The following is a 22,670-nucleotide window of genomic DNA, read 5'->3' on the forward strand; positions in this document are numbered from 1 at the left end:
GGGGGCAAAACTCACCTGCTCTGGGAAGGAGTGATACTGCGGAGCGTCGCTTTCTCTGGTTCTTTGGTTTTCTTGGCTTTCACCTGTGGTCGTTCCTGGTCAGGGTTCCAACTCTGAACAGGAGAAAAGGGGCAGCAGAAGCATCCAGAAGTTTAATTTGCTCAGAACTTAACTTGATTGAACAAACAGGGACTGCACTTAACTTAAGGAATAGTATGAAACACAAGACAATAAGAACTATGAGAAACAAAACACTTAGGAAATACTTAATACAAAATGTAAATGAACAATAGACACATGCTAAAATTCGTAGGAACAATGTAAGAATGCTAAAATCAGCATTCTTATACTGTTCCTATGTTTACCATGGCATGTTTTATTTATTTATAGTTAGTGTTACCTTTGCCTGTTTAGACAGGAGAACCTCAGTATTTGCAGGGGTTCAGTTCTATCTCCACTACTACAGAAACAGCGAATACTGGGTGCAAAGAGATCACAAGGGTTAGATTCCATAAAATCGGCCTGAAATTGCCATTTTAAACATGTTTTTCTTTTTAAAACAGAGCTAAAAGGCCTTAGAAATGGGGTGGGGTGGGGCTAATGTGCTCCACGGGCCCACAACAGTCCATGAATGTTTTTCTTAAGGTAGCTAAAAAGCCCTAGAAATGAGAGGGGTGAGTGCCTACTGTACTCCATGGATCCCCAGCAGTCAAACAATGCCCACAAGAGTTGAAAATTGGCCCAAAATCACAATTTTTTGCCCTTCTTTAAAAAAATATGAGCCATAAAATAGCTCCCTAAGGCAAAATGGAGGCCGGAAATGACCCCTGAAGTAATTTCCGGCCACCCACAACCAACGGATATGCAGATCTAAGCCCTTTTTTAAACCCTCCCCCCATGTATACATTACCTGACTGCGGATACACAAAACCGCGGATAGTGAATCCGCTATTAACGAGGTTCTCCTGTATTACCCTTTACATTTTGTATTAAGTATTTCTTAAGTGCTTGTTTGTCATCGTATTTATTGAGGTCATTCACACAATCAAATACTGTGTTCCACCCATGTTGGGGGCTGTGCGTGCTCCCAATATTTGGTTGTGTGGAAGCAAGGTAGGAGGAAAACCTGGGTAACTTTTCCTCCCGCCTTGCTTCCACACCTTCATTTCTACCCAAGTTTTCCTCTTACCTTGCTTCCACCCAACCAAACATTGGGAGCACACACAGCTTCCAAACATGGGCAGAACACAGATTTTGATTGTGTGAGTGACCTCATTGTGTTTGCGTTTCATACCAGAACTTAACTCGAGCCAAAACTCAGACACAGAAACCTTCTTTTCAGTGCCAGGCTGTTCTTAGGGAGCCCTGGCAAGGTACAGGGCAAATCAGCCAGTGCGGGGGCCTTTTCCAGCTAATGTTATTGACTGCAACAAGAGCATGGGCCCATCCAAAGTGTGGGGGCTTGGGCAGTCACCCTGCTTGCCCTGCCCTAAGGACAGCCCTGTCCAGTGCCACATCTCAGCACCGGAACACGTGAAGTGGAATATGAATGCATTTGCACTGAGTATTCTAAAGGATGACAGGTTTTGCTGGAGGTTTTTTCTAGACATTGCTTCTCCTGGTCTGAACAGAACTGTCACTTTGAATGACAGACACCTGATAATAATATTTTGTGCTCCCAACTTTCCTGAGCAGTGCCCAGGGACAGCTTTGTACAGATCAGTTTCCTAGTGAGGAGAGAATACTGACACTGGCTGACATATCAAGCAAGGGTACGTCAGCCCAGCAATGCTGCGTGCCTGCAACTTGCGCAAATGACATTACACAAGAGCAAGCCCATTGGTAACAAATTGTTTCTTTACAAATATGCAGGCTGAGCAGATAGGAAGCAAGCACGCACATACACTTGCACCCAAAGCAATATCAGTCTGGAGTTGAACATTTCGATAAGCTTCTTCTGCCAGCCAGAAATCTAGACACCTTTTCCAACAAATTCTAAATAAACTGTTCTTCTGTTTTCTGTCCACATTCTGACTGCAAAAGCTGGGTTTTCCTCTATGCTCTGCCCAGACATCTCTAGTTTGACACAAATTCCCATGGCAGGACAAAAGCAGATATCTTAAAAATATAGGAAGTAATTTATTCAGCCAAAGAAATGACTCTCCACATAACTCTGATATCATTTTCCTCTTTTTGTTTTTGCACTGGTGCCTTTCCTTCTTCCTTCCCTCTCTTAGAGTAGCCACCATCCAAGGCCATTAACTGGGATTCTATTGTAAACCTTCAGTATGAGGCTATTCCCAGGCCACACAAAAACGATAAGAGAGGGGTCCATTTTGCATGACCAAAGAACATGCTTATATTATGTATCTGAAATTAATATACAACTGTATATGTCAGTTATAAAAATCCTGAAATAAATACAGAACTGAATCGCATATTATCATATCTCATTATATTTCCTTTCCTGAAGTAAATTCTGGGGTAGTCCTAAAATATGTTCTCTCTCAAAGTCCTACAAGAATATAGATGTCATTTTAGGGTACCAAATTATAATCAGAGAGGTATGAATGGGGTGTCAACTGAAAGCAAAGAACATATAGACCACCCCCCTCCAATTGGTTTTGCCAATTTACCAAAAAGGAGACCAAACCTGAGGTAAAACACAGTTGGTTGTTGATGTTTGTCAGTCGGAGAGATCTCTCCCTAACCACTGGCTGAGCTGCTGTGATGTCACGGAATGTTCATAAACTTTTAAACTTCTCAAGAGTCAGCACAAAAGGCCTACAGACAGAAAGAGCTCTTTGCTCTTGGAGGAAAGGAGGAGGAGGGTTTAATTTAGTATCCACTATTAAAAAAATAAGCTTTTCGGGCAACTGTTGTGGGCTTCATTTTGTATCTTCATTATGTATATTATCTGGGACTATTTGTCTCTGTACCTATAGTCTGGCTGGAGACTGGAGTGCCTCTGAGAGTATGCAGAGTGCCCTTATTTCACTATTAAGCAAGGGAGAGGTTCCCACCTCAAACTGTGGCCAGTTCATGGGCATCCCTGGTCCATGTCGATTACGCCACCATTTGAGGTCATCCTGGTCATTTATGTCCTCAATAGCTTGGTGCAAGTCAGTATAAACAGCTCGGATACTGAATGAAGGGAGGAAAATGAACAGGAAGGGATGTCAGGTGGCATTCAAAAACCTTCACCCTCAAACCTTTTCACAATTTGCTTCCCCATTTAACACTACAATAATAGTGAGAATCCTGCAAGCCATGCAAGAAACTGGGAAAAAGAATTTTTTTAAAAAGTCATTTAACCATAAAAATATCTGCACAGAAGGGCAAAAATCCCCTAGAGGCAGGCAGCATATACAGCAGTAAGATGTCTGGATGGGGTAGTAGAAGGAGGCAAGGAAAGCTCCAGGACCCCCTCTAATGGGTAACAACGGCATTGCAGCCCTGGAGGACTGAAGCTCCTCCCCATTTATGACGGTTGGCAGGGACCCAACACTTTCCCCATCCCTAATGCACAACAGTAACCCAACAGGCCCTTTAAATGAGGAAAAGCTACTGCTGGTGGGGCAATAAGGACATAACAATATTAGGAGAGCCCTGTTGGATCAAGCCAAGAGTCCCTGTAGCCCGGTTTCCCAATTGTCTCCGCCAGAAGTGTCTCTTCCTAACTTTAAAGGGGTCAGCAGACTACTGTTACACACGAATTCACATGTAAAGTGTCATTGGGGCCTCAGACAATCCTTTCTCACACCTGGGGTCAGCAGTGACATCGAGGCGTCGATGCAGGGCAAGGAAGGCCCCCTTAAGGAAGATGATGCGTCTCTGCTCTAGCGCCTGCCCCTGCTCAAAAACCGACTCCATTTCCTCCATGTAGCGTGGGCTACAGCGATCGAGCTCTTGCAGGGCCTTCTCGTAACGCTCACGCACCTGTTGAGAGGGGTAAAGAGTCAAGAAGGTTCACGTGCCAAGGGCCTCTTCTGTCTCGGGCACAAGCCTTTTCTAGCACTGTTGGGATAGAAAGAACTGAGCCATTTTTGGAAGGGCGGTATAGAAATTGAATAAATTAAACAAACAAACAAACAAACAAAACATTCCAGAACCCTGTCCCTAAGCAGGCAGTCCACAGTCAACACACTGGAGCCCTATTCAGACACTTAGGCTGTCCACACAACCAAAAACTGGGAAAGTGTCCTACCCAGGTTTGTGCGTGCTCTCAATTTTTGGCTGTGTGGAGGAAACCACTAGGCAGGAGAAGGGAGAAGTGACTGTGTGAGAGACAGGAGCTGGGTAGGATAGTGCTGTCCTACCCAGCTCTCATACCCAGCGTTTGACTAAGGCAGGAGGAAAAGCTGGTGGGACACTTGTCCTACCCTGTTTTCAGTTGTGTGAACAGCCTCTTCGTGTTGTATGTACATTCAAGTCTGGATACACATAAACATGTTTTTATGTGTCCTGTGCATTTAACAGGAGCCACCTAATGGCACAGCAGGAAATTACTTGATTAGCAAGCCAGAGGTTGCCGGTTCAAATCCCCGCTGGTATGTTTCCCAGACTATGGGAGACATCTATATCAGGCAGCAGCGATATAGGAAGATGCTGAAAGGCATCATCTCATACTGCACGGAGCAGGGGCGTAGCAAGGTTAGAGTGAGCCCAGAGACAAGATTTTTAAATGCCCACTCCCCATCACTGAAGCTCAGCTCATGAAGTAAAGGAATCTTAAATGAGGCTGAATAGTGGTAACAAAAAGCAGAGTAAAATAAATCTATTTATTTATTTATAAATAAAACCTATGTGCCACAATAGATCATCCTAAATTGTTTTTTAAAAGGTTTTGTAAATTGTGGAGGATGCAAGTCATTTAATGGTACTAGAGAAAGACATGCTGTTCTGGTAGCTCCAGGTCTTAACACTCACATCAGTTTCGGAGGATAAATACAACTGAAGGAAGCCCGGGCGAATGCATGGCTGGGGGAGTCAGTCATGTGACTTGCCTCTGGGGGGCCCCCCAAGGCAGTGGGCCCCCAGACAACTGTCTCCCCTTGCCCTATTATAGTTACGCCCCTGTGCGGGAGATGGCAATGGTAAATGCCTCCTGTATTCTACCCCACCAAAAAACCACAGGGCTCTGTAGGCACCAGGATTCAACACAGACTTGACGACACACTTTACCTTGATGCCTTTAACAGCTGAAAAATATTAGGAAAGCGTTTCACAGCATAAAAATGAGCATGATCTTTGCTGTGAAAAGTTTTACTTGATGGCTTCTGTTGTTAAAGGCACAGGACAGACTTTTTTCCTGGTAAATTGGCAGTCCTATAAATAAATGAAAAGGCTGGGCCTAGAGTGCCAGTGGCCATCAGGACCAACAAGCCACAGCAAGGCCAACAAGCCCCAGGCAATACAAAAGAAAGTGTGGTTGGTTTGCCTGACAATTCCATTGAGTGACACAGCATCCTAAAGTGGCCTGTATTCCCCCTCTTGCTTGGTTGGACCCATCCAGAAAGGGGTGAAAAGACATACCTTGTTGGCGTCCTGGCTGCACCGTTGATGTTCATCTCGCAGGGCACGTTGCCGGTCAGGGGGCACCTCAGGCCCCGCGGCCGTCTGAACTCCGCTCTCCCGTAGGGCTGCAATGTGCTCTTTGCGGCAGGCCTTGTAGTACAAGGATTTGTTCTTCTCGACCTGGATGTTATTTCAAGGGTCGGTGGAACAGAAGTGTGCCAACCATCAACATATACCTCAGGATATACCACACCTTCCCCAGAGAACCCAGCTGTCCTGGCTCATAGGTTACATAGGAAGCTGCCTTGACAGAAGACCATTGGTCGAGTCAGACCGTTGGTCCACGTGGCTGAGGATTGTCTACACCAGGCCTGCTCAACTTGAGCACCCCAGAGGTTTTTGGACTACAGCTCCCATAATCCCCAGCCATAGTGGCCAATAGCCAGGGATTATGGGAGTTGTAGGCCAACATCTGCAGGGGGGCCGAAGTTGAGCAAGCCTGGTCTCCACTGACCTGCAGCAGCCCTCCAGGGTTTCAGACAAGGGTCTTTTCCAACCCTACCTGGAGATGCCAAGGATTGAAGCTAGGCCCCTCTGCATGCAAGGCAGACGCTCTTCTACTGAACTGCAGCCATTCCCCAAAGAACTGTTCATAGGTGGGTCCAAGCTACCAATCTTTCTGATAACAGACAACACACTAACTGATTGCGCAACTGATAATCCCTTGTGATTTATCCTCATGCTCTTATGCTCCCAATTTCCCTATGCCCTGGGTTCTCAAAACGATGGGGGTGGGTCCCCCAGGTAGGGTGCAAGACCCAGTGGCAGGAGATGAGTGCTAACCCTGCATACTGTATGAGCAGGCATTGCTGGTGCTATTTTTTGCCCTCACATGTCCCCCAAATCTAGCTTGGGAAGGAGTGATGGAATGAGGTTAGCTGGTGCTATTTTTTGCCCTCGGGGACAGCCCCAGCTAACCTCATTTCATCACTCCTTCCCAAGCTAGACTTGGGGGACATGTGAGTGGGCCTAGAGCCAGGCAAGAGAGGGAAAGAGGAAGAGGGACATGCTTTTGATTCTCTCTCTCTCTCTCTCTCTCACACACACACACACACACACACACACACACACACACACACCCCTGCTTTATACCAAGAGAGGCCACTGGTCCACATAAATTGTAGCTGGGAATGATGGGCGTATATCGTTCAGCAACATCTGGAGGAACCCAGGTTGGGAGCCACTGGTCTGCATTGACTGGCAGTGGCTCTGCAGGGTTTCAGATGGGTATTTCCCAACCTTACCTGGAGATGCCAGGGATTGAGCCTGAGACCTTCTGCAAGCAAAGCAGGTGCTCTTCCACCGAGCTAGGGCCCTTCTCCAAGGTTACATAGGAAGCTGCCTTATACCGAGTCAGATACCTCAGTATTGTCTACTTTGACTGGGAGAGGCTCTCCAGGGTTTCAGAAGAGTGTTTCCCAGTCCTACCTGGAGTTGTTAGAGATTGGATGAGCCTTTTTGCCTACGAAGAGGATGCTCTTTTCCACGGAGCTATGACCCCTCCTCTCCTAGAGAGCTCCGGATGCCAAGGTCCCTCCTACCTTCTTGAGCTTCTTGGTCCAGGGTTTCTGAGCCCGCTGGAAGCCACTTTCCAGCTCACAGGCCTCCTTGAAGCCCCCAAACAGCTTGCGGTGATAGGAGTCGCGTTGCCACGCCCGGATGCGCCCGGCATCCTCCGAGACCAAGGCCCGTTGCATCTCCATGTGCAGTCGGCTCAGCCGCTCGGAAGCCCCTAAGAACGCTTGCCAGGCCCGGAGCAGGGAGCCGTACAACGGACCTGGACAGGGGCAGGGAGGGACCAAGGGTGGCTTCAGATTTCACATGTTGCCCACACTGAGAGCAAAATACACAAAGCCAACAGAGTGCAGATTATAGCCCTCTCAAAATGTGACCACCACATTTCACTTTTAAGACAGAAGTGAGTAATCTTGGCCTTCCAGCTGTTGTCGAACTACAATTCCCATCATCCCCAGCCACAATGGCTAGGGATGATGAGAGCTGTAGTTCAGCAGCAACTGGAGAGCCAAAAATGCCCACTCCTGCTCTAAGGGCTGATTGCATTGAGATGTGGAATTCTCTGCCGCAGGATGTGGTGATGGCCACCAGCTTGGATGGCTTTAAAAGGGGCTTAGTTAGACAAATTCATGGAGGACAGGTCTATCAGTGGCTACTAGTCTGGTGGCTATAGGCCACCTCTAGCCTCAGAGGCAAGCTGTCTCTAAATTCCAGGGGAGCAACAGCAAGATAGAGGGCAAGCCCTCACCCCCTGCCTGTGGGCTTCTCAGAGGCATCTGGTGGGCCACTGTATAAAACAGGATTCTGGACTAGATAGGCCCAGCAGGGCTGTTCTTATGAGGTTGGCATGAGGAGGCCGATCCAAATCAATCTACATGGTAACTGTTAATGTGTGGTAGCCATGCCACTAAGGTGATTTTCTGAACCACCACAAACGTTGACATAAAACTTGAGGCTTGTTCACATGATCATTGACTGGGTAGGACAAGTGTCCTATATCCAGATCCAGGAGCTGTGCACACTCCTAATTTTCAGTCGTGTGTGGGTAAAAAGCAAGGTAAGAGGGAAGCATGATCATCTGCTAACCATCAACTGGTTAGGACAGTTTTTCCTACTACCTCCTATCTCGTTCAAAAGCTGGAAATGGAATCTGGATCGGGCGCATCTATCCTATCCAGCTGACACTTAGCAGACAATCACAAGACCGAAAATTGGGCACGCACAATGCTCCCAAAGCTGGACAGGACACTTAAAATCCGTGTGAACACGCCTTAGGTGTTGGTGGAAAAGGTCAGTAGTATCTGGTAGGCCTTTGGCAGGCCAGGTCTGCATTCAAGGCGATAGCATCATATCGGTAAAATGCACCCATGTTCCTGCCAGACTTCCCTCACCTGAATATTTTTGAAAACCTGGATTTTGGAAACAGAACCTATGGTTCAAATTGGGCATGAACAAAGTTGGAAGGAGACGTCCAGCAGCAACTCACTTGCATCCACGAGGGGCCGCCACTTGCGAGTCCACTCCTCCATCTGTAAGGCATAGCTGCGTTCGATCTTTGCACGCTCTTGGAAGCAGGTAACAATCTGGTCACAGACACGATAGCCATCATCCAAACGTTTCACTGTGCTGTGATAGTGATTGGGCTGAAGAAGAATGGAGGAGGAGAGAAGAACAGACAGGGAGCGATCTCAGGGTCCTTCCAGATGGCAATAAACTATGTGACATGAAGAGCTTGCACACAAGTTCTAAGCAAGAGAGTTCTCACCCTCAAGCTTTCTCAAGAGAGGAGAGCTGGTCTTGTGGTAGCAAGCATGACTTGTCCCCATAGCTAAGCAGGGTCTGCCCTGGTTGCATATGAATGGGAGACTTGATGTGTGAGCACTGCAAGATATTCCCCTCCCTCCCTGGCTTCTCCAAGATAGGGCTGAGAGAGATTCCTGCCTGCAACCTTGGAGAAGCCGCTGCCAGTCTGTGAAGACAATACTGAGCTAGATAGACCAATGGTCTGACTCAGTATATGGCAGTTTCCTATGTTTCACACCAGGGATTCTCCTATCATCTTTCCCCATGAGATTTCCCAGTTCTGTCTTCTTTCCCAGTAGGATTTCAAACACTGTTCAGACACCCAGCAGGGACCTCACACATTTTCCACAGCGCCACCAGCTGGCCAGCTTTCCAAGAATAACCCACCCTTTCCTCATTCACCAGAAAAGTAGTAATTAAGTGGGTTATTCTCAGAAAGCAAGAGCTGGCCAGCAGGTGGAAATGTGGAAATTGCACAAGGTCCCTGCTGGGCATTTAAATAAGGTGTGAGATCCCTCCAGGAAAGAAGACAGAAGCCTGCAGTAGTGTGTGGAGGGTGCGTAAGATCATGCTTAGAACTTGTGCACATATTATTCATATTGCAGGTTTTTTGCCACCTGGAAGGACCTTCCTCTTGAGTGGGTCACTCCTGTTCAAAATAATGCCCTTGACATTATGCACCTTTCAAATAACCAAGGAGACGTGAGTTCTGAGATCTCCGAGGTTGCCAACTGAACTTTTTTCCAGATGGGCAGTCAAGGCATCACTTTTCTGCAAAGCTTCTCACGGTGTAACCAGCTAGTGGGGTGGGTGGGTGCTGGCATTTTTTAATGCTTTTGTTTTATTGGCATGTGTTGCTTTAATGCTTTTACTGTTTTGAAACTGTTAACTGCCTTGGATTTATTTATTTTTTAAAGGAGAGATAGAAATCTTGAAAACAAACAATCCTAGATCAGGAGTAGGCAAATAGCAGTCCATGCCTGCTGGTTGCTGGGACTCTTGCAAAGAATTCTGGTCTAGGCGGTCATTGGTCTAACCCAGCAAGACACTTCTTGTTTTTTAAGCAATAGGTCATGCTCAGGATCACTTAACATAGATCAGTTACGCCTCAGCTGTTAAGACCACATTATCTTTCACCCATATGAGCCTACATGGGCCCTCCCCTCCTCTCTAGGCTGCCCTTAAAACAAATTTGTTGGGTGGACTACCAGGGACAAAAGGCTTTCTCGGTGGTGGCACCACAACTTTGGAATATCCTCAACGCTCCTACTTGGGCAGTTGTTAAGCCAGAAGTAGAGACTCTCTTCTTTCACAAGACCTTTTGTTGACTGATTTTAACTGGCAACAGGTTTTTTTTTGCTGCTGCTCCATTTAGGTAGCCATTTTATTTTTGGTATTGTGATCTTCTGTATTTTATGGCATTATTTTGTAGTTCGCTGCCCTGGGAGGACGTTGTTAGCTGCCCTGCCTCCCTTACACACTAAAAAAAATCAGAAACCCCTCCCCACTACAGTCTCTTCTCTCTCCCGCAGGGGCATAAATGTCACCCAGGATTGACTTTATTAACTGCATCTTCTATGTTCTGAAATGCAGGGTACAGACGTAAGAGAATAAAAAGATACTGAATGTGTGTTCTACCTGTTGGAGGTGGAGCTCCAGTGCATCGACCTTTTGCACCAACTATCCTAATGACCACTAGGGGCACTGGGAGCAGAGGTAGCTAGTGAGGGTCTCCTAACTGTTCTACCTGTCTCTGCTCTATGACCACTGAAATATTACTCTTCAGGTATTTCCTGTTAAGCCTCACAATCCTTCCTTTCTTCTTAGAGAGCAGATGGAAACATCTCTCTCCCTCCTTACCTATTCATTATGTAGCTATTTAGATTAAGGTTAGGTCTTTCCTGTCCAAGAGTAAAGTAAAAGGTAAAGTGTGCTGTTGAGTCAATTTTGACTCCTGGCACCCACAGAGCCCTGTGATTTTCTTTGGCAGAATACAGGAGGGGTTTACCATTGCCTCCTCCCACACAGTATGGGATGATGCCTTTCAGCATCTTCCTATATTGCTGCTGCCCGACAGAAACATACTAGTGGGGATTCAAACCGGCAACCTTCTGCTTGTTAGTCAAGCATTTCCCTGCTGCACCACTTCTTATCCAAGTGTATTTAACCAATAAATACTTAGTATTTAGTTCTACAAGGATCTCCATGTGTTTTCTCTAAATAGCTGCTACAACTAAACCATCCTCTGCTACCTACTCTGTAACTGGAGTGTGTGCTCATCCCTAGTGCTCTACTGGTTACTACTTTGTTACTACTAGTAACAAAAAGTTACTACTTTTTGGAAGGCAACATTGACAACCCCCAACACTACCTTGGTCAATTCAAAACAGATGGTGGAACATTCATGGAGGACAGGTCTATCAATGGCTACTAGTCTGTGGGCTATAGGCCACCTCCAGCCTTAGAGGCAAGAAGCCTCTAAATACCAGTTGCAGGGGAGTAACAGCAGGAGAGAGGGCATGCTCTCAGCTCTTCTCTATGGGCTTCCCAGAGGCACCTGGTGTCTGAGACAATCTGGGAAACAGGATGCTGGACTAGATGGGCTTTGAGCCATTCCAGCAGAGCTGTTAATAATAATAATAATAATAATAATGATGATGATGATGATGATGATGATGATGATGATGACGATAACGTAGATCCCACAAAATCAGTCCATCCCTGCACTAGACTATTCCCATCCCAGCTAATTCCAATGTTTTGACTCTAAAAACCTAACTCTCTTCTCAAATAAGCTGTTTCCCAGTATCCCTGCTCCAATCCACCAAACCTCCCTTCAGTGGTGGCACTAGGAAAAGAATTGAGGGGGGCAAAGTGTATTTCTGGATGGGCGAGCTACGTCTTGCACGTTAGATTTCTAAAAGAGAAATTGGGGGTTGATGGGGGGAGTAAACCGCTTGTCTGAGGGAGTGCTTGTCTCCCCCCCCCCACCTCCCCGTCCCTTACACACCAAAAAATCCAGAAACTCTCCTCGCCCCTCTACAGTCTCCAGTCCTGGTCCCTCCCACAGGGGCATGAACGTCACTCAGGATTGACTCTATTGACTGCATCTTCTACCAAAAGGAATCTCCTGCCATACCCACCACTGTTCACGTAGCACCCTTCCCACCACCATCATCACTACAGGCTGTGCAACCCTGGCTGGCTTCCTGCTGCCACTCACCATCCAGAAGCTGCTGGTTGTAGGCTCATCTGCAGCCACCTCGCTATATATAACCGACATGGTGTCGCCTGTGGAAGGAACAGGTGTCAGGCTGCACACTTTAAAAACATCAAATATGTTCACCGATGAAAATAGGGATGTGTAGGAGACGTGGCCAAGCAGAGGCGTCGTGTATAACGTTTAGGGGGCGTGGTCGGGCAATCTGGGAGGCACAGCACACCGTTCCGGCTATATTACAAGCCTACCACAAATAGAAAGCAGGTAATAATAGAACATGAGCCATCTGGAGTGGTCAGTACCAGCTTGGTGGGGAGACGAGGACGAATGCTCATTGTGATTTTTGACAAGATCTACCCCTAGAGATGGAAAATAGGTGATAGCAGTGCATACTTTCAGTATGTGATCATGCTTTTACTGTCCTGACCATCCAGCCTGCAGCAGCCCAATTTGCAATGTTTTGGTTTTGTTTTAAGCTTCAAAAAGTTTTTAAAATATAAACAACTACTATAAAATTGTATCGATGTTGTCAGAGGAATGGAAATGAACATTGGTAGGAATGTCCTCCAAAGATTACTCTGTGGAGAGAGGACAAAGATTTGTTCATCGTTAACCTAACTCTAACCCTACCCTAACTCTTTTCTCTGTGCAAAATGACTCCAATTTTACGCTAACAGTTATCTACGTGCATCAATGTTATCATCTATTTAAACTCCTATGAGCATCTGTCATCAGATATGGTACTGATAGCCAGAATGTGTGCACCTGGCTCACAGACTTCATTGTTCTGGATTCCCAAAGCAGATGAACCAAGCCCAGGCCATAACCTCTAACTTTTCACAGATGAAAACAGGGATATATTTGCAACAACCAGTTCTCATACCAAAAGATTACTGCCCAAGCCCCCACTCACCCAACCACTATTGTGATGTAATGGTTAGAGTCTTGGGCTAGGACCAAGGAGACCCGAATTCAAATCCCCATTCAGCCATGAAGTTCACTGGGTGACTCTGGGCCAGTCACTTATCTCTCAGTCTAACCTACCTCACAGGGCTATTGTGAGGAGAAACATAACCTTATTTAAGATGACTTAAATAACTTTCGACCAGTTTCAAACCTCCCCTTCTTGGGCAAGGTATTGGAGAGTGTTGTGGCATCTCAGCTCCAGACTGCTCTGAATGAATCTGATTACTTAGATCCTTTCCAGTCTGGCTTCCAACCTGGATATGAGACTGAAACTGCCTTGGTCGCCCTGATGGATGACCTATGCCGGGAGATAGACAGAGGGAGTGTGACTCTGTTGATCCTCCTGGACCTCTCAGCGGCTTCCGATACCATCGACCATGGTATCTTTCTGAGACATCTCTCTGGGTTGGGACTTGGGGACACGGTTGTACGGTGGCTCTGTTCCTACCTAGGGGGTCATACTCAGAAGCTAGGTGGCCAGATTTGGCTTTTAAAAAGCCAAATTCTGGCTTACGGCCCATTTGACCCACAGGTATACCCCTTAGGTTCTGGCAACCCTGCGGAAGGTGGTGCTGGGGGATGCCTGCTCCACCCCTTGGCCTTTGGCCTATGGGGTGCCACAAGGATCTATTCTGTCTCCCATGCTGTTTAACGTTTACATGAAGCCCCTGGTAAAGGTCATCCATAGGTGTGGGCTGCAATGCCATCAATATACTGATGACACCCAGCTCTACCTATCTTTTAAGTCACCAGACACCAGGGAGGCAGTGGATGCTCTGAACCGGGGCTTGGAAGCTGTTCTGGACTGGATGAGGGCAAACAAGCTGAAACTCAATCCAGATACAATGGAAGTGCTCTGGGTTGGTAGAAGTGATCATCCGAGTAAGGAGGTAAATATGGTCTTGGAAGGGGTCACGCTCCCTCTGAAAGACAAAGTCCACAGCTTGGGGGTGCTTCTGGACCCAACACTGTCCTTGGAGGCGCGGGTGGCGGCGGTGTGCAGAAGCACCTTTTACCAACTACGGCTGGTACACCAGCTGCGACCCTACTTGGAGAAGTCGGACCTGACCTCAGTCACTCATGCATTGGTAACATCATGACCCCGCCACTAATAGAGATCCCTGTTGCGGGGACTAGAGACAGGACCTTTTCAATTTTGGCCCCTCGGCTTTGGAACACCCTCCCTGAAGAACTCTGCCATGCTCCCTTCCTCAGTGTTTTTAAAAAACATCTCAAAATGCACCTTTTTAAGGAGGCTTTTTAATGCTCCATTATTGTTTTGTTATATCTGGCAGGTACTTTCGCTTTTTTAGCTTTTTATAATTTTCAGTTTTAATTCAAATCTAATAATTGTGTGTTTTAATCTGACTTTTAAAAAAATTAGTTAATTTTATTACTTTTATTGTATCTGTGTCTATCTTATTGTTGTGAGCCACCCCGAGCAGTAGTGCACTGGAGGGGCAGGGTATAAATATTTTAAATAAATAAATAAACAAACCATGTAAGCCATTCTGGGCTCCTTGGAGGAAGAGCGGGAAATAAATGTAGTAAGCACATAAAAAAATAAAGATTACACATTGTCGAAGACTGGATTCTACCTGCTATATGCTGTATCCTGCATAGTGCCTTAGTGCTATGCACCCATTGACATGCAGGTATACTAGAGACAGGATGCATCCACCCACCTACCTACCTGGAGATCTAGGGACAGTGATTTATCAGGGACAGATTCCAGAAAATAGGCTTCCACTTGTAGCCCATGCTCTCCTCAACAGCCCACAACTCTTAGAGTAATAGTCCTTGATTGTCCCCTATTTTAAACCATATGTTTCACAAATGTACATATTATTATTGTAACTGGAGATGCTGGGGACTGAAACTGAGATCTCCATCATGCAAGGCATGTGCTCCACCATTAAGGTACCACCCTCTGATGGAACATAGTAGCAGATTTTAATTCATGAGTTATTAATCTGCCTTTGTCTGGCAGTGACTCTCCAAGATCTCAGGCAAATAAAAGTTTTTCCCAGCCTGGCTATAGGAGATACGGGTTGCTTATATGTCGGAGTTGCAAACCTAAGGGTCTCCAGCTGTTATTGGACTACAATTCCCATCATCCCCAGCTGCAAATTGCTGAGATCTCCAACAAGTTGGAGAGCCTCAGGTTGGCAACTGACATTATATATGATTAAGTAAATGGCTCCGGTAGTCACGACTTCTGGGGGTCCCTGAAATAAATGAGATCATCCCCCAATAAATGAGGTCATCCCACAGATACACTCTGTCATCATGAGGCACATATATTTAGTATTTATTAATGATCAGATCCAAAAAGATGTAAACCAAAGTTTGCCTCAAAGAGGCAGTGTACCATGCAGACAGTATAGGAATTAGGCTGCATCTTGTGGTGACCCACAACTTCCAGTCTGGCACCCTCCAACCAGTGTTCCCTCTAATTTTTTTCATCTGTGTGCAGAATGAATTTTGTTCTGGGCGGCAGTATCAAGACAGTGTGTGCACATGTGCACTGAAAGTGGGGCCTTCCTGATTCAACTTGAGCAGGATCTAAAATTAACTTCACAGACATCAAACAAACTTGTGAGTGCACACACATGCACACGCCTTAGAGGAAACACTGCCTCCAACATATCCTGAATGGCCTATTCTGGAACATAATTCTCCTCTTGATTACAGCTACTGATCTAGAAAAAGCAACTCACCCAATCAACAGCAGAATGCTCAATAAGGACATACTGTACTGTATATTAAGGAACCAAGATCTTTCGTCAGTCTCATTAGCAGCTGTAACTCTACCTACACTTGTGACACTGTTATTGGAACCCTATTGTTGGATAAAGTTTTAAGATTGGCTACTGGGGTTTTGCTTTTGGTCCACTGCTGACAGAAATTTGATTGACAGGTACAGAGACAGAGCCTTTTAAATGGTGGCACGACAGTTATGTAACTCACTCCCTAGGACAGGGGTTCCCCGTCTTGGGTCCCCAGATGTTGTTGAACTACAACTCCCTCAATCCCCAGCATGAGTAGTATACCTTAAAATATCAGTTGTTTGAGAGACAGCATCAGGGGAGGACCATAATCATACCCTGATTATGGGCTTCCCAGAGACATCTAGTTATCCACTGGAAAGGAGAATGCTTGTCTCAGTGGACCTTTGGTCTGATCAAGCAGGGCTTTTCTTACGTTCTTATGACCCTGGGGAGACATCAATCTTCTTGGGCACTTGAGCCCTATTCATACATTACGTTCAACACTTATACGATGTGTATAATATATGCAGGTACAGATCTGTACACTGGTAGAGTTATTCACACATTATGTTGAACGTGGGCACAGCAGTACCCTTCCTATCTGTATCCTGCATTTCAGGGGGCCTTGTAAAAGTGTTCACTTTTTAAACAAGCACAGGCCATTCACACAACAAATATGAGTGTACAGATATTTGTACACTTGTACAACATAATGTCTGAATAGGGCTGGACTAACAGCAGGAGAGTAACAGCAGTAGAGAGGGCATGCCCTCAACTCCTGCCTGTGGCTTCCAGTGGCATCTGGTGGGCCACTGTGGGAAACAGGATGCTGGACTAGATGGGCCTTGGGCCTGATCCAGCAGGGCTGTTCTTATGTTCTTAGGACTCTTCATTTCAAGGTCACAGTATTGCAACTAAGCTCCAGAATTAAAGTTAGCTAACAAATTTAAACAAAAGTCTTAATAACAACACTGAGAGTGTTTCTCACATATATATATGCTAACTGGGCAAAGAGGCACCTTTTACCGTGGTGATTCTCTTTATTTAGCAGGGGGAGAGTAACTGGCCCTATCCACCCACAGCACAGTACTTCCAGTGACTGTTGCTGGTGTCTATCTTATATTTCTTTTTCGATTGTGAGCCCTTTGGGGACAGGGAGCCATCTTATTTATTTATTGTTTCTCTTTGAAACAAAGAGAAACAAAGAGATAGCTCTCCTGAGCTATTTTTGGAAGGGTGGTATAGAAATCGAAATAATAATAATAATAATAATAATAATAATAATAATAATAAAAAATAGAGAGAGAGAGAGAGAGACAGAGAGAGAGAGCGCAAAGCAGGCTTTTTAATTTGTGTGATAGCTTCCATTTGAAGAACGAGAGATTTGCTTTTAGAATAAGAACAGTTCTGTTTAAAAAAGGAAACAAAACAAAACAAAAAATCACTGCACAGCTGCATGCCCCTGTCCCCAGAGCAGTCATGTGCCAAGCACCACTTGCCTAATTTGCCCAGCTGAGCCCACCCAGTATTCCTTCTAATGCGGGGTGGGTTTTTTAAGATCGCTATCACCCTTTTCAAGCTTAAATCATTCTGAAAAAAGTATTCCTTTTAGTCAGGAGTTCTCTACCTTGGATTCCTAGATACTGTTGCACTGCAACTTCCATTATCCCCAGCCGGTATGGCCAAAGCCCATTATGACATGGGTTGATGGGAGTTGTAGTCCAACACCTCTGTGGCTGGGGATGATGGGAACAGTAGTTCAACAACAGCTAGGGACCTGAGGCTGAGAATCCCTGCCTTTAGCCTCTATGACCGTGAGTATGGCAGAGGTGCTTAAAAAAAAGATAAGAGACTTGTTCTTATGACCATAAACTGGGTAGGACTGGGACAAGTGTCCTACCCAGCTTTGGGAGCTGTGTGTGCTCCCAATTGTTGATAGTGTGTGAGCAAAAATCTAAGGAGGAGTGAGTGTGTGTGAGCCTCACGCTGGGTAGGACAGTAGGTAGGATGCTTGTGCTACCCAGTTAACGCTCCTGAGAACCAGGAAGTTTTCCACACCTGGCTTTTAGTTTGCATCTCCTCTGGAATGGAGGTGTGTGTTCACATATTGGACAAATTTATCCTGAAGTCCCTGCGAGCTATCAGGGAGCACTTCACACACAACTTGGGTTTTTCATTGTGCATTAAGAGTGCAGCCCGATTTATATCTGAGGTTAAAAAAAAACAACAACTTTTCCTGTCGGTATTTTGGAGCAACTTTGAACAGTAAAGCCTCGCAGTAAAGCTTGCTGTCTGGGAAAGCTGAAACCTAAGAAGTAAATGAAGGAAGTTCTTGTTTATTCATTTGTTGATTTAAGGAAGGTGCTTGTTATTAGTAGGTAATAAATGACCGTCCTTATTATTCAACTTAGCTGATGCTAACAATTCATCATAGACATTGAAATATACATTGGCACTTGGGCTTGACCACAGGGTTACACAAGTTCAGGTTGGTTATGAAGAAGTCAGGTTTTTTTCATGCATTTATTTGAAGCTCCACCAAGAAATGTGGCAATCCCACCTAGAGAGGAAAGCTGGTTGTGTCTCTGACGTGAATAAGCATTTCAGTGGGTTAAGAAACATCTTTTTATTAAGCAACGGAAATAATGACACGGCCACAGTCTCAAAAGGAACTCTGCTGACTTATTGAGTAACTTCATTTTAATATCATTCTGACCTCTATTTGCAAGAATGTTGCCCACATAAAGAGGTGAAACCTAGATGTCAATGAAAAACATTATGATTCAAAATATTTTTGTATGTGGATATCAAAATATCTACTAGGATGCCAACTCTGACTGGGTCTATTCCTGGATCCACCCCCACCCCCCAATATATTTTCCCATAAAGTCATTTAAATCTACAGGATTGCTTTCAATTGTCATTCAGAGACTGAGGCTGATTCCTGGAGATTCCTGGAGCTTTCCAAGACAGTAGGCTTTACTGCAAGGCTTTACTGTGAGTTCGAAGTTGCCAAAAACAAAAAACAAAAAACCCCACCCAATTAAAAAGTGGATTTTTTTTTTACACTGAATATAAATTGGGCTACATTCTAAAGTGTAATTAAAAACCCGAATTGTGGGTGAAGTGCTCCCCGATAGCTCGCAGGGACTTTGGGGTAAATTTTGGCCAATACGTGAATGCACGCATGCCCCTCCATTCCGGAGGAGATGCGAACTAAAAGCCCTGTGTGAAAAACTCCCAGGCCAGTCACAGAACCATAGAATACTAGAGCTGGAAGGGTGCTTGGAGTCCACCTCCCTGCTTTGTGCAGGAAACTGTAAAAGGATCCCTGACAGTTGACCATCCAGACTCTGAAAACCTCTAAAGGAGGATTGCCAGTTGGCAACCCTAGTATCTCCAACATACTTGTATTTTACTGGTGCTAAGCTGCTGAATTGGCAGTTATCAAGAGCAAATTAACAGCAACTGTTAACTAACAATTCCCTAGGGATTGGACAGATTCACAGAGGCCATGATAACAAAACAGAACCCCCCTGTTCAGAGGCAGTGTATCTCTGAGCTAAGGACAAACAGGCCTTCATGCTGTGTTTGTGATAGTCTAGGCAGGGATTCTCAATGTTGGGTCTCCAGATGTTATTGGACTTCAACTCCCATAATCCCCAACCAAAGGCCACTGGGGCTGGGGATTATGGGAGTTGACGTCCAATAACATCTGGGGACCCAACATTGAGAATCCCTGGTCTAGAGGCACCTGACTGGCCACTTGGAAATAGGATGCTGGATTATATTTGGACCTTGAACTGGTCCAGATTGTGAGCCAGAGGGCAGCTGAGAACTTCATGCAGTTTGTATCCATCCCCCAGCTTTGCCCTTTAACCCTGATTAAAAGGGCTGATTTTAAGATATGGAAGTGCTAGATGGTTGCCTAGCAGTCTTGTACCCCACAAGAGGGCTGAGGATGGAGAGGATGCAAGTTGCTATGCAACCACCAAGGCCTTCCTCTCTGTACTGTACTGGGAACTAGGAGGAAAGCACCATAGGGTCCACATTTGTCATCAATTGCAGAGCAATGTGGAGTGAACTGCAGTGGGAGGGAGAGGAGACCACTCCTAGCCTCTTCTTCAGTGCCAACTAATTCAAGTTAGACCTTGAACATACTGATGATAAACCTGACAGTAGGGGAAGAAGGAGAAGGACTTCAGAGCAGCTTAAGAAAATCACATTATAAAAAAGCTGAATTAACACAAAAGAATCTATTAAAAATACATTGCAAATAATGTAAAGAGAAAGCTAGTCCCCCTCATTAATTCTGTAAAACGATGTGGATTTTAGTCAGAGTTAGGCCATAACAGAGTTAGCCAGCCAGCTACTACGATTCCCCGGTTTCCTTACAGTTCCCAAATGACACAGTTTTCCTCTGGCTGGCCGGCCCTCCCTCCCTCCCTCCATGCACCCATCCAGCTTGCCAAGGGATCTTGGACTGCATCTTTTGGGAAAGCACTGACAGCACTTTTGTCTTTAGCACCGGGTGGGAAAGCCATTTGAGAGAGGAGGATGGGGTATGTGGGATGGGGAGGCTGCAGATGAGGGAACATGTGTTTGCAGTTATCTGGGACCGCAGGCAGGAGAATAAATAGCAGATTGCAGAGAAAAGCAGCGCATGGCAGACGCATTGTCCAAGACACGATTTCTGAGGGAGGCCGCAGAGATCCAAATCCACATCTCTGCTCAATTCCACAAGATGCAGAGAACTGCAGGCCCCAAATGTATCTGCCTCCAATCTCAAAGACTGGCTTTGACATGGAGTCTTAAAAATATTAATTTTGGGGTTTTCTGCTATTGCACTTTATTTTTGCAAAACGTAGGAGCCAGTAGATTTGCTAGGAGCTGGATAAAAGGACAAACCTGCTTCCTGATCTCTACAGTAACGCAGGTGGCAGTCACTAGGCTCATACTTTTACACTAGTGTCTTATGAGCTGGGCCAGATTATGACATGCTGAGGCCCTAAAATATAGCAAGCTTCATAGGCCCATAGCATTACCATATCTATATCTATATATCTCAAAAAGGACAATGAAAAAACTTTATTTTTGCTTGGCAAAGATGAAATGAAAAACTAGTAATCTAACAAAGACAGCTATCTTGCAGCAATCCTATTTGCATCAGAAATACCTTTAGATGAAAATACATTATGTAAAACTTGAAATTTAGTCATTTTTTGTATTTCAAAGGCCCCTCATAATGTGAAGCCCTAAACTGTAGCTTACTTAGCTTGTGCTAAATCCAGCACTGGCTACATGGCACTTGGAGACTACTATTTCAAACCCATATAAAATTTTCTGAGTAGTCAACACTACTTTATTCATTCATTCATCACATTTATATACTGCCCAAACGTTCTTCTCTGGGTGGTTAACATAAAACAATTAAAACACATACAAAAAGTTAAAACAATTCAACAATTTAAAATCAATCACAAAATTAAAACCAACAAATTTTAAAAGGCTGAGAAAGCTTGGTTAAAACGATGGGTTTTTAGATGTTTTTTAAAAATTGCCAGAGATTTTATACCTTGCAACCAATCCTAAAAGGTAGGCTAGTATTGTTATTTTATTTGTTTATGTATTTATTTTTACATGGCTATCCTGTTCTTCCTCTAAGGAGCCCAGAGTGGTATACATGGTTATGTTTATCCTCACAACAACCCTGTGAAGTAGATTAAGCTGAGAATTGGGTGACTGGCCCCGAGTCACCCAGTGAGTTTCATGGCTGAGAGGGGATTGGAATTAGGGTCTCTCCAATCCTAGTCCAACACTTCAACCTGCTACACACACGACTTACTACACATGGAAAGCACAGAAATAATGGGCAATATCTGGCGTAAGTTAGTAATCACAAGCCTCATTGAAATTAACGGAACTCAAGTTAGTCATGACTAACTTGTCTAATTTTTCTCACTCGAGCTTAGTCATGACTAACAAGTCTAGACGCAGCCCTATAGTGATTTCAGAGCTGAGCTGACATTTAACTTAGAAACTTCTCAATTCTTACCCATAGCCATACACCCAGCTATTGGATGCTTTTGATTTACTTTCTGCTCTGGGGTTGATCAGGATGACCAGTAATAGATCCTCCTCTGCCCCAGTGTCAGCTTGGAACTCCACACTTCTCTCCACAATTGAAAGTACTAGGAATTGGTATTTATTTGCAGTTGGGAGACCTAGAAACTCTTGCTTTGCTACAACTGAGAGAGTATGATACTGATTTTCCTCTGTTACTGAGTGGGCTTGAAATGGCAATTCTTTACAGTCAATAACTAAAAACTCACTTTAAGTGGAACTCTCATTTCCTACAGAAGATAGAAATTTACTTTATACAACTCTGTGGTTACACATGCTGTGCAGTACTGTATTCTATGCACAACATTTGACTTATGACAGTAGTTCCATATGGCAGTGAATATTAGCTATTTTGCCCCTGATCCATGTCCCATAATAATCTCTACAAATGGGCATCACATACTGGTGGGTGTATTTTGTGCAATGCAAGTGACCATTGTCCACAGCCCTGGTTCCTGAAAAAAACAAACTCTCACAGACATATGGAAAAGCACCTCGGGACAAAGTACCTCTGTGCAATTAAAAGTAAGATTGGGAGGTTGTTTAAGAATGACAGAAGCCTGCCATCCAAAGAAGAAATTTTGGCAAGTCTGGCCAGAATACTCTTACTGCAAAAAGAATCTCTGGATTGAATCAAAATTCAGCACATGTTCATAATTGAGACAAGTTTGAAAATGCTGAATCAGAAATTTTGA

General features: G+C 44.9%; 1 protein-coding gene across 4 annotated transcripts in view; it reads right to left on the minus strand.

The window, feature by feature from the left end:
• The window catches only part of LOC128330682 (protein kinase C and casein kinase substrate in neurons protein 2-like), a 38,898-nt gene that overhangs the window by 7,205 nt on the left and 9,023 nt on the right, over positions 1–22,670 (minus strand). For all 4 annotated transcript variants that reach the window (XM_053263878.1, XM_053263879.1, XM_053263876.1 and 1 more), the window contains exons 2-8: positions 12,119–12,186; positions 8,579–8,735; positions 7,119–7,354; positions 5,536–5,697; positions 3,764–3,939; positions 3,024–3,144; positions 16–113 (exon numbers count right to left, since the gene is read on the minus strand). In XM_053263878.1, the coding sequence (XP_053119853.1) occupies positions 16–113; positions 3,024–3,144; positions 3,764–3,939; positions 5,536–5,697; positions 7,119–7,354; positions 8,579–8,735; positions 12,119–12,186 (1,018 nt within the window). The remainder of the gene's footprint in view (positions 1–15; positions 114–3,023; positions 3,145–3,763; positions 3,940–5,535; positions 5,698–7,118; positions 7,355–8,578; positions 8,736–12,118; positions 12,187–22,670) is intronic.

This window comes from Hemicordylus capensis, chromosome 6, assembly GCF_027244095.1.
Source record: "Hemicordylus capensis ecotype Gifberg chromosome 6, rHemCap1.1.pri, whole genome shotgun sequence".
NCBI classification, from domain to species: domain Eukaryota; kingdom Metazoa; phylum Chordata; class Lepidosauria; order Squamata; family Cordylidae; genus Hemicordylus; species Hemicordylus capensis.